Source organism: Rhea americana, unplaced genomic scaffold (genome assembly GCF_003343005.1).
Source record: "Rhea americana isolate MKP2758 unplaced genomic scaffold, rheAme1 scaffold_143, whole genome shotgun sequence".
In the NCBI taxonomy this organism is placed as follows: domain Eukaryota; kingdom Metazoa; phylum Chordata; class Aves; order Rheiformes; family Rheidae; genus Rhea; species Rhea americana.
In genome coordinates this window covers 532,192-549,560 of record NW_028185517.1, presented here as the reverse complement: position 1 = coordinate 549,560, position 17,369 = coordinate 532,192, and the positions used below count along the sequence as shown (strand labels likewise).

Here is a 17,369-nt window from a genome sequence, read left to right as displayed (position 1 = left end):
CTGAATGGAAACCAAAGCATAAAGTTTGTTTGCTTAGAAGCTCACTGTTCTGAGCTGATAGCTTTCATTTTCTTTGACGCAAAATACAGCTCTTTTGTTGAAATTCTCCAAGGCTTAAATGATTCACACATCGGGTTTTTCCCTCTGAATCTGAGCTTCAAGACAGGAAATTGGTTGCTTTTCCCATCAATAAGCAGACCTAAGTCAGGTAGTTAGGTAAGGAGTAAGTAGAACTGTTCTTCAAGGGAGGCATATAGAAACCCAAGAGGCCACTGTGCAAATTTCCCATGAATAATACGGCTCTGTTCAACAAGTTTCGATATTAACTGGCAGCATTGTCGGCTATTCAACACTCGCAGCCCACAAGGTCTTGCATACCTCACCCAGAGCAACTGCATTCTCTGATGCATAGACTTCCATTAGACACTTGAATCTTTCATCCCTCAAACAGTAACTTCTGTTAGAATTTTCTGCCCCAAAATGTTGCTGCTTCTCTGCCATTCTCAGGAATGGAAAATATTATCAGCCACAGTTTCCTGTTATTTTGGTAGTGGGTAGCTGAAAAGACAGTTGAGCAGCAGCAAGGAGATTTTAAGCCACTTGCTTAAAAAGGAGAAAAGGTGCAAGTGGACCAGTCTAAAATGCAATGGCAGAAGATTCTGAGGGTGCATTGCTGAAATAGCCAGAGTCCTGTAAGAGAAAGGAAGTGAATTGGAAAAGTAAACCTGAACTTCACTCAAGAACACTGGGACAACCCAAAGAATAAAATTCTTCCAGAACAAGACCCCCAAACCTTTGTTTAATCGTATCACAAAGGCACATAATTCAAATCTCAAGTTTATTTTGCCTTTACAAAAGGCCACAGTAAGAAATCTTCTTGAAAAACACAGTTTGTAAAAAGACAAATGGTCCATACAGTGCAGAGAATAAGCACAGCCAATATAGAAGAAGCAGTAAGAACCACCTTGATGAGGAGGCATTTAAACTACTGAGCAGAGTAAATCCCACAGTGTAACTGCTTACAAGGCAGAGCCAGCCTTGTACTTTAAATCCAGTTATCCTATTTAATCCAGTCCAAACTCCTTCACTTTCTTTGGATAAATCTCTGGTTCATCTTTCTTAAGAATCTGTACATTTCTCAAAGCAGTGGGAATAAACCTCTTTCTCTCTTTTCAAGTGTATTTCACATAGGCATACCTATGGGAAAAATTATCAGCAACACAAGAATTAACAGTAATAGGATCAAAGAAGACAAAAATACATTACAAGTACCAGCAATGTCTCACAACATCCTTTGGGGTTCAGAAGTAGCATTATTCCAATTTTACATGGAAGCTAAGGTATAAGGATTTTGATTGCACTAAATCCGATACCATAGCAGCTGGAAGATTAAAACTAGGACTACGGAAAAATTCATCATAGTGGATAAGGCTAATTCTTTGCACTTCAGTTTTTCACCTAGCTATAAGATCCAATAATGCAACAAAAAAAAAAAAAAAAAAAAAAAAAAAAAAAAAAAAAAAAAAAAAAAGGAGAAAAGACAGGATAAGTCCTGTTGACAATATAAGTAAGATCCCAGTGGATTACTCATTCCCATAATCATTGAAGAAATGTTCAGCAATAAAAGCATGTCCATCAATTACAAAATTAATCTTTCAGCTTTATTTAGCTTGCCAAGACCTCTTCTGGAGAAGGTTTCAAGAAAGACCATCTGGAGAAAGTCTAGAGAGAGACACTAGGAGGTCTGGAACTGAACAGAGACACAGGAAAAAGCCTGCAGAGACCAAGAAGAGATGGTCATTTTAGAATACTTATAAAGATGCTATAGAGTAAAATGAAGTCAATTCTTCCTCATGATCATGATAGACAATATAAGCATTAAGTAACAAAATTTCTTTCCTTCTCTGATGTCTCACTTGAAATCACTCACTGGTTTGGATTGCCTAAAGAAGTCATGGAGTCATCCCAATGAAAGTCTAATAGGTAGATGGATATCTGGTCTAGCTAACTCTCTCTAAGAGCAGAGGGGTGGTGTGATTGGCTTTCCAAGGTAATATACTGTCCCACTTTTTAGGATTYTCTTTTCAAGTGCTTTTACAACACACATTTGTGCATGCAATACCTTCTGCTTCACACCTCTTTTAGCATTACATAAAAAAGACTTGAGTTTTAACTAGCTGAAGCTGCAAAATGAATTCTTATCTAAAATCAGTGCTAACCCAGAGAAAGCAAATCTGGCTCTTTCAAGTCAGGCAATAGGATTAACTCTGGCCATGTTAGAGCTCTATGAATTTTTTAATCTAACATTAAAAAAATTCTATGTAATTGGATTTTCAGAAAGAGGAATATCTTTCAGCTGATGACGAAATTGCTGAAGCTTTGCTGGTATACACCAGCTGAAGCTCTGATTCTTTTTCTTCTGTGGCAGGGAGAAAAAAACATCAAAAACAAATGTTGGGCTTTTCTCTCGCTTCCACTGCTTTTTCCTACTATACAGACCAGAAGGGCTCATTAAACAAAATACGTATCTCTAAACAGCATGGTCCTTGGTTTAGTCTTTCAGAAGTCCTTTTAATTCATTATTTCAGGGTCCAAAGATTGCTGAGTTATAGAAGAAAGGGAGGATAAATGTTATTCCCTTTTCTCCCCAGTTTCCCTGGAAGGTATCATGGAACCCACAGCAGCAGCAGCAAAGTCTCTGCAAGTATAAATGCTGAGGCCATGGCAATCTCACACTGGCACCTCTGTACACTGGGACTGGCCCAACTAACATCTATCACATTAAAGTATTTCACAGATTAAGTAATGTAGCATGGCTTTATGGCTGCATAAAGAAGCGGGCAACCTTGTATTAGGAAAACGCATGTTTACAGCACAGTACTACACGATTGCTCTGCACAATGTCTTACATACTTAATATATGATTGTTCGGCATACGTCTTGGCACTATGGATAGCCCGTGAAAGCTGTTGAGTGAGTGTTCTATCAGTATTATAATTTCTGTAGCACTGAAGTGATTGATGGTAGGAGCCTGGGCTTCTATCCACATAGCAGTCTGCAGGAGTGCCACAGAGACACGCAGAAGACGCAAAGTAGAATAATCAGGATAATAATCCCTGCTCCCAAACCAAGTTGAAAAGAACATCAATAGAAAAAATAGAAAACTTGTAATAAAGTAATGTCACTGAAATGAATGCCAGCCTGAGTTAGAAGTTCTCTGTTTCCAAACGGTAGGTTTGTTGAGAAGGAACAAAACAAAACTTCCCAAAGATTCATTTCTTATTTTTTCTTTCTTTCCCTTTCTTTCTTTTTTCTTTTTCTTCTTTTTTTTTTTTTTTTTTTTTGAAAAAGCGAGCCCCCCCCCCCCCCAGCCCTTTTCACTTCTTTTGTTTTTCCTTTAGCCTCTAGGGGTGAAAATAGCAAGGCTTTTCTTCAGGTGTTTTTTCTCCATGTTCTTCCTCTGGAAACTGGCAGCTGTAAGTCTCTTCTCTATGGGGTGATGGTTGTGGAGCCAGTGACAGCCTAGGCAAGTTATGTTCTAGATCTGTAGTGAGAACAAGCAAAAGCACTGCACATACAAGAAGTCTTCACAGATGTCAGTTAGTTGCCCATTACCTTTAGCAATACAGCTTCTATCAAAGCAAGAGGCAAAAATACAGGTAGGGCACTGCATTAGCGAAACTAAGCAGCCAACCCAAAATCATAGATTACATTTATTCYATTCAGAGTCTGGAGCAAGGGGGACAGCCCCTCTCCACTGAACAACCACAGAGAAGTCCACAAAGACACACTTACTGTCAACTACGTGGTATTTTTCTCTTTTCAGTGACCATATGCAGAAGTGCAAGAAGAAGGTCAGCAGGATGAGAACAAATACAGCCACTGCGGTAAGAATGGCCAGGATGGTATACACAGATTCATTTGTATTAGGAACTGCAATTAAACATATTTAATAAAGGTTAAGAAATTATTTGCCCAGACCTTTGTTAAAGGAAAGGTAATGCTTCCAAGGAAGTTTGGAGATTAATTTTCTCTTTCTGAGGAAATTTATTAGCCAGGGGAAAAACACTGCAGATACAAACAGCAAAACTGAGATGCTCCAAGTCAAGGATGAAATAGATCATTATCTGCAGTAAGCATTCATGGGAAAAACATGTGCCTGATCTCTTCATGGCTCAAAGATTAGGCTCTTTCTCTCTCTCTCTCTCTCTCTCTCTTTTGCAACAATCACATATGCACTATCTTCTCTGTTTTGTTTTGTTTTTTTTCCAGAGTATTTGACTTCAGTATTTCCCTGAAAAGCAGTACAGCAAGCCAAACTTTCACATTTGTGTCAGCCTCATGGAAGTTGAGCGTAGCACATTGGTGTGATCTGTCTCAGCAGAACTAATGATCTCTCAGAATAAAGGACCTAAAGCTGAAAGGTGCCAATTCACTGTAGGGACAAGGGGCAAGGAAAGGCAGAGCAGTGTAGCTTGCCACCTTCAAGACACTCAGCAGCTGCATAGCCTCCACCCATTCATTCCAAAGTAATTTGATCCACAGTGAGATACTAGTCTTCATTTCTGGGTGTTGTGGACTCAAACAACACTTGTAAAGGAAGTGGACGACTAACTAAGCTACTTTTTCCTGAGAAAATCTAGCAAAGCAGCAATAGAGGTTCAATAGAAAATTCTGATAGCTTGCCAACACTGTGCTCTATTCAAGGACAATTACTGGRCATTTCTCCCATTTTATTACTGGCAATGTTTTAATGGTGTAATCTTGCCTTGGTCAAGAATTCTACTTCTGTTAATAGTACAAGAAATACAACACTCATTTTCAAAGCACATATTCATTATAAAGAACTCTGGATGATAACTAGACAGCAAGTTATCAGCTGAAGTATAGAGAAAAGGGAGAGAATTAGACAAACAAATCATTGTGAAGATGTACCTTGCACCAAATCTTTAACAGGGAAACCACATATAGCATTGTGTGTGCTGTTGCCTTGCTTGATTGTTAGAAATCCAGAGCTTTCACAGCTAGAAGAAGAATAAGAGTCACATTTAGATCATCCTTGTTTGCCCCTTCCTTCCTCTCCAGCCTTTCCCTTGGCTCTCTTTCTTCCTTTCTTCCTTTAATTACACAACTCATTTCCCTTTTTTCTTTTTATAGTAGAGTAGGTCAAATTATAGATGCTCCCCATCAAGATAACATTAGATCACAGTTGTTTAAGTGCACTTTTTTCAGCCTTTCTGTTTCAAGTGATATCCACATTTGGGATAATTTTAATCAGTTTGTGATGGACCTGAAAACAAGGTGAACATAGAGCAGGGGGTCTTTGAGGATTTTTTTTTTTTTTTGAGACTCATTATGCATAAAGTCAAAATTGAAATAAATATTGTATACTGCTGAATTTAAAAAGTAATCAATTTAATCAATTGGTGATCACTTCTTTGGTTCAATTTTATTTTCCAGTTGAAATAGTAATCATTTGAGAATTTTATCAAAATTTTATCACGTCTCAAAAAAATATTGATGAATACATACTCAGTCCAGCTACGGCACCAGCCGTTCTTCATATTAGAATAGGTTCCTGTCTCACATGGTTTACACTTGAATGTGAAGTCTATAGTACCTATAAGAAAAGAGAACATGAATTATTAGAGGTCAGTGCCTTTACTGAATGGAAAAATAGAAATACTACAGATAAGAGTATGATGAGTTCCCTCTACACTCTTTCTAAATTAGGAATCAGCCCCCGGGAAAAAAAAAAAAAAACACATAAGCAGTTCTTGCCACCTTTGCATTTTGGGAGATACATGAGTTGAGTGCTTACAGCAAAGGTATAAGCTATTCTAATGTGACAGCAGAGGGTATAAACTTAAGAGCTGCCAAAAGTAGTAAAATAGACTTTTACTGACAGCTTTAACAGTGTGGAAGAAAAGCAGTTCCAAAGTCTGAGCACAAAACTGAATAGTCCCAAATTTACGAAGGAAAAGGTTGTAAGAATTGGGAAGTAAGGGATTCAGACACTGAAGCCAGGGTATAAATGTCATTTCTGTCCTTTGCATTGGAAGCCCTCCCAAAAGCAGTGAATGAAACTGTCTGCTGCTCAGCAAACCACTTATTTCAAACTCCACCTCTAAGAGTCATTTGTGTTTTAGTTACCAAACTTAACCAGCTCCTCTCCCTCTGCACATTCAGGCAGTTTTACACAGTAGAGACACACATTATCAGTACAGCTGTATCCCAGACGACATTTGCAGTCATGATCTCTTGTGCCTGCACATCGGTTGTTGTCTCCTGTCAAGAAGAAAGAGAGAAGTTAGAATTGTCTTTGTAATTGAGGCCAGAAACTGAATCTCATTTAACCATTACTCTTACTGGTTGACACTGGTGAAATAGTTTCTTATTGTGCTGTGGTGAAAAAACTAATACCTCAACAAACATACTCTCAAGCATACTAAGTAAAGCCTAGAGGACTCAAATTCAACACCACTCAAATTTTTACACCATGATGACCTGAACACTGCATGACTAACCACTGTGACTCCTCTGTCTTATCTGGAATATCTGTAGGCAGTCCACCAGCGTAAGCAGAGGTAGACAGAGGTAAGGCCGCACACTTGCCTCACTGAAGTTCAGATCCAGATGCTGTAAGGGTATCACTGCCAATGACCCAAGAAAGCATTGCATATTAAGTCAGCTCTCAGGACACTGAAAGAGCTCTTCTCAGAGCTCTCTACCAGGGCAGCCCTGGTAGAAGAGGSATGCCCAAAGAATCCCTGGCCACTGAAACTACAGCATCTTTTCCATGCATTTCCTGACAAAAGCAGTTGCTTCCTAAACTGTTGCCAAAAGTGTGTCGAAATCCAGCATCTTTCCTACCCTCTGTTTCTAAAGGAGTTCAATTATGAACTTTGCTTGCACTTCAAAAATATTAACACTAATTCAGAGAGACTCTTGAGTTCATGAAAGCAAAGGATTGACCATATCTACCGATATCATCAAAAATACCAAGTACTTAGTATGTCATTTGGAGACCAGTTAGAGGAAAAGTGCTGCTCAATCAAAACGTTTTGTGACCTTAAAGTAAAGAAATCAGAGGGAAGTACTGGCTAGCTCAATGACGCACTTAGAAAACCCACAGTAAGTGGGAAAGATCAAGCAAAGTTTACTTGGTGAAAGAATGTACCAGGCTGCTAAAAAACTGTCCACATCTTCTTCTGATCATTACTGGCCTCTTATCGGCCTTCAAAACTTAATGAAGCCTGRCAGCAAAAAAAGAAAGGTTTGAGGATGTTTCTCTCCTTGTATTAATAGTGAATGATTCTGGAAGTGATCCCATTGAGCAAAGACTTTCTCACCTCATGCTGAATGACTTTATCTCAGTGGGAAGGGAAATACTGTAGGGTTTCCACACTATCACTGGCAGGTGACAAGTGGAATGGAGGAACCTTTCAGTCTTTTTTAGCATTGGTGACAGAGACTAGATTTTAAGATACAGATCAAACAATTCCCCAGCCACTGAACAGAGAGAGCCTGGACAGCAGCAGCGATCCCTCCCCACACTCTATATACATTGCTTTCTAATTCATGCATCCCTGTCCTGCTCTGAAGATGTCCCAGTCAGGGACTGGACAGACATTCATTCTACCATGCCAATTCAGCCTCTAGCTTTCTCCATGATCACCACTAGCTCGTATGTCCTATTTATCAATGTGAACACGGAAACATTAGCATCTGAACTTAAAACCTCCAATGCACCTTGTGGAGGCCACTGATTAACAATGACCCAAGCAGGATTTAATGGGTGGATTATGAGAGAAGAACTCTATAGCTTCTCACCTATTCATTCCCACAAATCCCATGCATCCATCTGCTCTCTTCCATGAGGCACTCAGTCTCCTTACTGTAGGTTGTATTCAAGCAAGTAAGGGTGGCAGACTGAGTCTTATCTAGGCACCAATGAAAATGAAACTTCTTGGCTAATCCTGTTGCTATTCCAGCAGGACAACAGCACCACCATACCAGTTTGACAAGGATTCCAGTAACCCTGTTTCAGGACAAACTGATAAGGAAGGTGTATTCCTTGCTGTAGGTCATGCAAACAGCTGCATGTTCTGTATTGTTCAGCTCTGGCTACTGTTACAGATAGTACTAAATTAGAAGGATTAGTATGACCATTCTTGGGACTATGAAAGGGGCCATTAGAATCACCTGTTCTGTCAGCCTAGCAGACATAGAAATGTCACCGAGTAACTCCTACAACTAGCCTGTTCCACTTCTAACATCTTACTTTGACTTAAGTCACTACACCAAGGGAGAATCCATTAACAATTCATCACCATTGTAAGCCCAGGCAAGGACACAGGTTAGAACAGGCTGTTGAAATTAATGCTCACCTGAGACCCTGTCTCACCATTTACATTTGAGACAAGCATAGGTCAGCTGCTTTGTAAGTGGAGCCAAAGGGGTTGAAGTGGGAGGTCTCTCACTGCTTAGGACCAACACACTGCAAAAGACAGCTTTGCAGAGAGCATCACTCCCTGCATCCCCACTGAAGTCAGAATGGCATAGACATTATTCAGAAACCATCTCTGAATTGAGCAAGGAGTCAGAACCAGCATTGGGTGAACACTTCTTTTTTCCTTGTGAGCAAGGCCAGCCCTCAGAAAACTTACTTCCCCCCTCTTCACAACAGAATAAAAAGTATAGTCACATAAAAAAATCCAAAACACGAGTCTACTCTAAAGCTTATAGCTAAGGCACATTCTGCCTTAAGAATTAAGGGGGCAGGAGACAAGCCCCTGCAGTTTTGTTCTGCATTTACAGTCAATCAAGATACACTGACAATTATACACACACACACACACACACACCATTTCCCTTATTTGTTTACTGTAGCTGACATAAATTAATACTGACAAACCAGAAAAAAGACGAACATCTCAATCCCTTACCTGTGTCTGGGCTGCATTTGGGGCAGCATTTCTTTTCTTCCTTACTGATCAGCCTCAATTCACCATCCAGGCATGGTGTTGCCAGAGCTTGCTCTGCCAATGGCCACAAACACACCACAAGTAGCAAGCAAGCTTGAGTCTTGAGGAGACCAACTTCACTTGTCTCTTCAGTCATGTCTCAAGCTCTACAACCCAAAAGCATGCTAAGGTGGGCTTGCATTTGGACTTCCCCTTCAAAAGCACTCTTTCCTCTGACACTGTGGGAAGGCACTGTGCTTTTTGTAGTGGTGACTGTGCTCTTCCTGTTACTGTTCTTTGGAGGCGGGGAAAAGATTCTATTTTACCCTATCAAATTCTTACAAAAAGCATTAATAAGGAGTCATGCCCTATGACTCCATTAAGAGTGCAGTAGGTAAGGAGCAAAATGTAGCACCACCYGATTTTCAAAGGATCTTGCAAATTTACACACACTTGAAAATGAATGCAAATTACATTTGGGTGTGAAGCTCAGCTCTCTCAGACTAGTTCATTCTGACCTATAGTTCCTAATGAATCTAGAAACTCTCAAGGATTTAACTCTCAGATGCGCAATGTAAAGTAAGCCCATTCACACAGCTTTTCTGATTCTGGTCATTATTTTCAACTTCCTCACACTCTGGATCATGCAACTCTTGAATTGTTTCCCAGCGCTGATATAACTCCATATAGATCCCATGAAGCCAAGAGAAATAATATTGTCTTCCCCCAAGTTGCAAGATCAAGCCCTCGTACCAAAACTGAAAGTGACAGTGGGCTGTCTAAAGATGCGTACTGCTCCTCCATCCTCTGCCCCACAAGGATATAGGTAACAAGAGACAGCTGCTCAGCAAAATTTTACATAGGTGCAGACATGTTGTCTGTAATCATGACCTCCTGCTGGGTCTCAACTCCAAAACATCTTGTCTTGTATAAACAAACATGCACACTCCCATCTCTGCTTTAAGTATAATCCGCTTACTTTTTCTTGTCTTTTCTCTTTCCACTAGAATTTGCTTCCATTCCTGTAGTTTGTGGTCACTTTTATTTGTGCACAGTGAAGATAGTATTTAAAATCCAACCTCATTCTCAACTGAATAGATGAATTCTGATTCAGAGCTAGTTTTTAATGGATTCTTTTCCACACTGTATAYGAAGACACATAGGTCAAGGCAACGGAAAGTCAGATCTGTGAAGAGAGACGAGTGCTTGTGGAAAATGCCATGTCCACAGCACTTGACACTGGCAGTGCTCGATCTTTACTTTTAAATACACAGCCAAGGTAGCCTGGACAAACTTCCCACCCATGCACTCTCTCTCTCTCCCTTCAGCGTGTTCTAAGCTTCTTCCTGAAGACTCACTTAAAGATGTCAAAGAGCAGGTCAGTCAATGTACTCTTCGCTTAGTCTTTGGTCTATTCAGGTATCTACCTGTGTTTCTGGCCTGGGCAGGAGACAATCACATATGTTTGGTATGTAAYAGTCCCTTCTAGTTTTCCAAATGTATGCTGCAAAGCTTCTTGTACTCATAAATGTGCTAAATAAAGCCTTTCTAACAAAAGCTGGTATCCAAACTAGCCGCAAGCAGGCCTCTGCAGTCATGGTCATGTAATGTCCTTAGCAGGCCAATATTTATGTTTTTGAAGCAAAAAATCCTCCTCCTTTGTACTTCTGCCACACAGGAGATCCCCTCTTCTTACTGCACAGCATTGGTCCTTGCAATTACCACAGCCTGTCCCCTGTACCACTACGCCATAAACCCAGAGACACACTTCCTTCTGCAACCGCTGCTCAACCAACCACAGAGACTGCTGGATGCCACAATTCTTGGATGCAGTCTCCCATGTCAGAGTTCCTTCCCCCATCTCATCCAAACAGCATAACTGCAATGCTTGTGAAGCACAGGAACAGGAAGAGCTACTCACACTGGTCAGGGTGCTTCCCTCATACCGAAAGCAGAATATATTTAGCAGCCTGCAGAATTTTTCCTCGCCCTCTCACAAACTTTGCAGTGTCTTATAATGAGGACAAGTTCTTAGACAAAAGCATTGGACACTGCAACAATATACACTGCAAGCAAATCAGTGTTACAACTGCTTCTGAACTGCACGCATACTCAGGCTAACTCTGAGGGCATTTTTTTTCATCCCTGGCTCGTAAAACAACTAAATAGGTTGTTTCCATATGGAAAACTTGTTCCAAAATCCTTACCATGACCACATTAAGATTCATGCTGTGGCATTTGGGCTACAGTACCATTTGTCAATAGGGTAAGGAAAACCTGGAGTATGCTGTAGGCCCTCCTATAACAATAGAGTTAATTGTAGCAGCAGATATAACTCCAAGGGACAGAGCAACTCACATCTGCACTGATAACAAGTGCTGCTACTGCTCTTATAGGCAAGATACTTGCCAAATTCACCCTTCCACCTTTTCCAACCCCCTAGTCAAGATTTCTTCTTCTTCCTAGCAGCATCTGCCATGAGGTCAGGAGCTCCTAGTTTCATTAAGAGGTAGTGTCTAGGCTTCCTGCAGCCTAGGAAGCAGGAAAGGGCTTCAAACCCACTGTAGATGGCAACACAGAATCTGTAAGACGTATCACAAATGGTCTGAGGAGTAAGCTTGACAAATCATTCGTTAGAGAGATGTACAGAGAGAAATATAATTCAGAAAGTGTTGGGATCAGCTTTGTGGGTTGCTGAAGGGTTTGAATCTCCCAGAACTTTCCCAGAAAGTTTCTCCAGCTTTGTTACCTATACTTGTACCCTGGGTAGAGTCCCATTGCCAAGGCCATATCCCTAGAATACCTGGCATACCAGCCACTGATAATTAATGCTGCTGAAAAAAAAAAAACAGGAAGAACTATTACTGCCAGCAACAGTTAGGACAGGTAATTTTATAACTAACAAAGATTTCATTAGTAAAAGATCTGATCTCTAAGTTAGGCAGCACTCCTGACGCCTTACTTTTTTTCATCTTTAGGAGGAGAAGTATAGCCATATCAATAGATTAGACCATGTATACCAGAAGGGACAATGATTCCAGATGAAGGAAAYAGCCATTCCTCCAAAGTTCAAAGATGAACATTAGTACTTAAATCTCAAACAGGAACTTTAACTAGACTTTTTGCTCAGCATCATAAACCCAAAAATAGGGAAGCGACCTCTAAAGGTGCTACACAGAGACAACTAGCAGATGGTACACAAAGGAACCCCAACCCTAGCAAATCCTGCAGGCACTTAGTTAACATATCTGATAACATGATCAGGATGCTGGTGAGCAGGTGCTTATCAGATTTAGAAATTAACCRTTTCTTTCCCTTTGACTTTTTTGAATGTTGGTGCTTTCTGAACTGGTCTGTACGTGTTTTCATTCTTGATCAAGCATTACAGTCATGCTCAGATACTGCCAGATGATGGAACATTTACAGTCAGAGCACAAACAATAGTTGTACATGCCAAGTCTAAACCACTAAAGTCAGCAGTGACCTTTCAGAGACAACCTGACTATCTGGCTGCAAAATCTTTGGGGGTTTTCTAAAGCTGATCTTACCTGTCTCTGAGAAAGTGACATTTCATCTGCTGACTCCTTTGTCATTCAGTCTTATAGGTGATATACATCCATGCCTCTAGGTACTATGCTACTGCCTGATACAGATCTGGTAGAGTTTCCAGAATGCTCTGCATCTACGGATAGAACAAAGATCCATTACACTCATCAATAAGCAGTAGCTTCCACCTCTTCATCACCTCTTTGGTGGGTTTACTCATTACAGCTAGTGGATTAACTATAGCATTTTTGAATTAAACTAGATCTTTTAACAAGTGATCTTCACAGGCTTTACCTTCCTCCAGAAACAGAAGTTTTACCGCCCAAAGAGCTTCTTTCAACCCTTGTGATTGACGTTCAAAATTATAACCCCAGGAGTTGGAAAGGCCACAGGAAGTAATGTGGTCTTCAAGGTTGCCTGAGCACATGCAACATGTAGTGGTTTCTTCTTTACCTGAAAGTGGAAGAGATGGTATGATCTAGACAAGGCAAAGAAATGAATCTAGGGGCTGAGGCAGAAATCCCTCAGGGTCCAGGGTTTCTAGTTTCCATTAAAAAGGAGCAGCCTAACGCTGCTGCCAGTGTCCCTTTGAAGAGAGGCTCCCCAAGTGCTTGTACAGAAGTTGGAACTGAAGGGTGATTAGCATGCCAGACTCTGTTCCTCAGACTTGGATGAGGAGGTCTTAATCCTTCATGACTTCCTCAAGGAAATGAAACTCATTTCTGAGTGTGCAGCCTCATTGCTGTGTATCAGGAAGCATGGGAAAGATAGGCTTCTCCTTCCAGCAAAGGAAGGAGACACAGAAGCATGTACAGCAAAAGACCACAAATGTAGCAACTCACCTCCCGCCTTAGCCTCCAGAGGAGCAACAGCCACACCTGCTCATGTCCATGTATAGCTGTAAGCTCAGGGCAGACTGAGGTTGAAACAGTGCACACAGGGGTGGAACAGAAGAGATGTTACAGATCCCCCAGTCCTTTCTCTCAGCTCTGTACTACCATGGTCTGCACACGACACTAGAAAAAATGCTCAAGAATGAGATAAAGAACCAGCGGGTTCTTCTGCCCACAGCTGTGCACAGGTAGGGTGAATTGCATCCTTGTCTTCAAGGCACACATTCCCAAGAGTATCCATAAAGCTGGCTGAGTTCCACTTTGGCTCACCATAACTGTATCCACCTGTGTCCTGAACATTACACATAATGCCAGGCACCTAACTCTACAAGTTTTCCTTTCTGCTTGGGGCCAATGGAGTTACGATTTTGCTGAACTATCCAAACTACTAATGTTTTGGGAAGGAAGCAAAAAAAAAAATCACTTCTCTAACACATGATTAGTTCCTGCAAGTTTATTGGTTTTACTGACACTGCTTGGACTTAATGTTGTCAATCACAGGCCAAGGAGAATATTTAGTTTCCTGACTCAGATTTTGTGGATTATCCACATAATGAGTGATCAAAGAAGCAAGCCACACAGTTCTCCTACAAGTRAGAGTATATTCACATGAAGTTTAGGCAATTTCCAAATGGCTAATGAAACATGCTGGACTAAGGTGTAAATTGCCATGCAAGCTCTATCTCATAAGCTGTTTTTGTCTCACTGTAGGAAACTCCATTGCTATCCAAAGGATTCACCTGCAGTTATCATAACTTGCCTATGTTCTTGCAATCCAACTTTTAGTCAGTCTAGTTATAGATACCTTCGCTATGCCATCACACCTGCATTAAGTGTTACTCCCATCCTAGACCTTTCCTGGACAAAGGATTCTACAGCTGCAAAGGAGCTCTGAGCTCTGCAGAAATGGTAGGACTCTCTCATTTAGCAGTAGGAGAATCTTGCCTCTGTGATGAGTTTTCCAGGTCCCATCAAGGTCAGAAGTCAGTAGATGCTCTGGACCACAAATCATTGCCTGATACAGAGATAACATATCACACCTATAAGAGACAGTGGTTGCTGGAATGGAGGCCTCTTTGTGGCTAATCCCTTATTTTTCAGTTTAGATAATAAAAAATGATTCTCCCCTATGTCTGGCACAGCGCAGATAGCAAGCTACCTCTTATTTACAGAAACAAATTAAAAAACAAAGTTCCATGTACCTGGACTTTTGTTCAGATCTATGCTATTTTCCACATTGGCATTTGCCAGAATGCTAGCCCAGCTTTACAGCTGGAGGCTGGTCTTTTTGCAAAATCTCTGTCAGGCATTKCTTGCATAGAAGAGCAAGATCAGGGAAAGTCACATTGTTAGCAACATTTGCTCTCACCAGGCTTTCAGTAGACTGATAGCACAAGATTCCCTGTGATTCATCAATGGATTAAAAAAAAACCCTAAAGGACAGCTGCTAATTAACACTCTTTGTTCGTGACAGGCAGATCCTATCCTACCTAGGCTGACAGGCAAAATCTAAATATCAAGAAAGAAAATGGAAACACGTTACCTGTGTCCTTGCTCATAGCCATGAAAACCACAAACTCCTCTGGAGAGGAACACYCCCAGTCATGGAAGTCACTTCTCAGCACATGAACACTCTGTGCCCAGAAAGATGGACATATTTTAGACAAACTCATTTTATAGCCAGCTCTTAGGTATGGCCTACACCACCACGATGCTTGGGCATCTTAACTTCTTTAATGCCATGAGTTTTCCAGCATCCCTAAGGAAAAAAGTCTGTTCTCCCACTCCCCCACTGGGGTTCTAGGGCACACCAGGTGATATAACTTGCCACACAGGGAACCCTGCRGCACAGCAGCAGTTCTGATGGGCTGCAGAAAGCACAGAGGAATACCCGTAGTCTGCAGCAAGCAGACACCGAGTATAACTCTGTATGGGACACAGTGACATCAGTCTCCCTAGAAGGACACCATCTGGATAGCAACAGCTTGCACTGTCCTGTCCAAGAAGTGGGGTAACAAGGCTTAAGGACGACTGACTTATCTGTAACCTGAAACTAGAGGACAAAATTGTTAAATGTTTCTTTCAGCTGCTCACCTTTTGACCAGCCTTGAGATTTTGGAGTGATGAGGGCAGCTCATCTGGAAGTTTATGGAGTCTGGGGTGTTTGCAGAGCCTGGTTAATGCCTGCCCTCTTTTGGCACACATGGAGAATTACTACCCCACAAACACCAGGTAAGCCTCAGGTCACAGGAATCAGCAGAGGTGGTCCAYGTAAGGCTATGTGTGGTCCCATGGGCAAGTTAAAAACTTATCACTCTGAAACAAGTAGGGTTTTGCAAAGACCCCTGGATCTTTCCTTTGAGCAGCAGTAAGGGCCTGCAGCATGCACTCACCAGAGCTCTGCCTCAGCCAAAGAAATTAGTCTTGTAGTCACTTCTCTGGGCTGCTTGCACAACCTGGCCATCCTGCAAAGGCAACCTCCATGGAGGGAACAGTGGCTGGGTAGCAATGTATCAGTGACATTTCACAGAGGGAAATCAAACCAGACAGATGTAAAAAACCCAACTCCTTGACATTACCAAGCTGTGTATTTCCTCTCCAGCCTGCCACCTGGCATAGCATATATCAGATGTGACCTTTTTGAAGTCTTTCATGGCAAACTTGAGTCACTTTGATGCATTTCTAAGTCACAGGAGGATGTGATGAGGAAGAGAAAAGGCATGAGATAAAGGATCTAGGGTAGCCACAGCAGCAGAAAATTGTCATACATTTGTAGAAAAAAAGACAAAGAAGAGAAGATAAAAAGAACAAACTTATGGCTCATATCTTTTTTTAAAAAATTAGAATAACCACCAAAGCATGATATGCATATGTTACTGTCAAATCTGCACTCTGAATGGAGCTTCCAAGGGCTGGGAGACACAGTTCATTTATATCCTTTTTTTCAAGATCATTCTCAAACAAACACTATCTGTGCTTGTCCTAATTCTCCTGAGCTGAATGCAACAAAGCACTAGGCAGAACCACTTTAAACAAATAGGTCTGTTAAAACTTCAGAAAGCCATATGCAACAGCCTCATATGTAAGAGAGCAAGAAAAAAATTCTTCAGGCAGAAATCAGAAGGAGAGGAGGGGCTGGCAGGGAAGGGAATCCTCCCTGTTTGCTGTAGCAAGCTCATGCCCTAATCTGTCTTTGGAGAGAAGTAATTACAAACAAACAAGGACAACAGCTGGACACAAGGCCTGAAACAAAAGTAATGCATAGGTAGCACAGCTGAAAAGAAGTTAAATAATTCATGAAAAACAGACTGCTTTTCTAGGTAAGAAAAAAAGAATCACAGACATTTTTGTCAACTTTGGATTTAAAAAAAAAAAAAAAGAAAAAAGAAAAGAAAAAGAATAAGCATATGCAAAACTGGCTGCTTATGTGACTTACTGAATCAGGGCCCTATGGTGATAGAGATGCATTTAACTTACTAATCACATAGCTCTATGAACCACCCTGAGTGCCAATACAGTTTATTCCAAAAGTAGAGTTTGTACTGGTTTGCAGAATAAAAGAAGGTGAACGTCCTTTCAATGACAACAGACTCTTGTGGCTTAAAAAAAAAAAAAAAAATCGGACACTCCAGTTTACTGTGTTATATTGGAAAAAAATCTAGTATAGCCCTATCTTTATCAGTTTAGATGAAGCAGCAGTAGCAGAAGTTATAAAGCCTATGTCTCTCTTAGCAAGTGCCTCAAAAAGAGAAAATGTCAAAGACTGAAAAACATGAACTTACATTGTGACACAGGCCCCTACTTTGAAAAAGGAAAGTTTCATTTCTGGTATGCAGGATGAAATGAGTGTGGGTAGCACCAATGTGTTCAAGATTCTCTACCTACTCTTAACACAATTACTTTTTGCCATTTCAGTGAAGATTGTATGGTTTACAGCATGTTGGTTCTATAGTTTTCATTGTGR

At 40.9% G+C, this 17,369-nt stretch overlaps 1 protein-coding gene across 1 annotated transcript; it reads right to left on the bottom strand.

Annotated features, from left to right (window-relative positions):
- Positions 1-3,404: 3,404 nt before the first annotated feature.
- TNFRSF18 (TNF receptor superfamily member 18) lies at positions 3,405-9,137 on the bottom strand. The gene is made up of 6 exons (XM_085298899.1): positions 8,949-9,137; positions 6,154-6,288; positions 5,533-5,620; positions 4,936-5,024; positions 3,796-3,933; positions 3,405-3,544 (listed from the first exon to the last, which is right to left on the bottom strand). Exons 1-6 carry the CDS (start codon positions 9,121-9,123, stop codon positions 3,405-3,407), a joined length of 765 nt encoding a protein of 254 aa, XP_085155025.1. The 5' UTR covers positions 9,124-9,137.
- Positions 9,138-17,369: the final 8,232 nt, after the last annotated feature.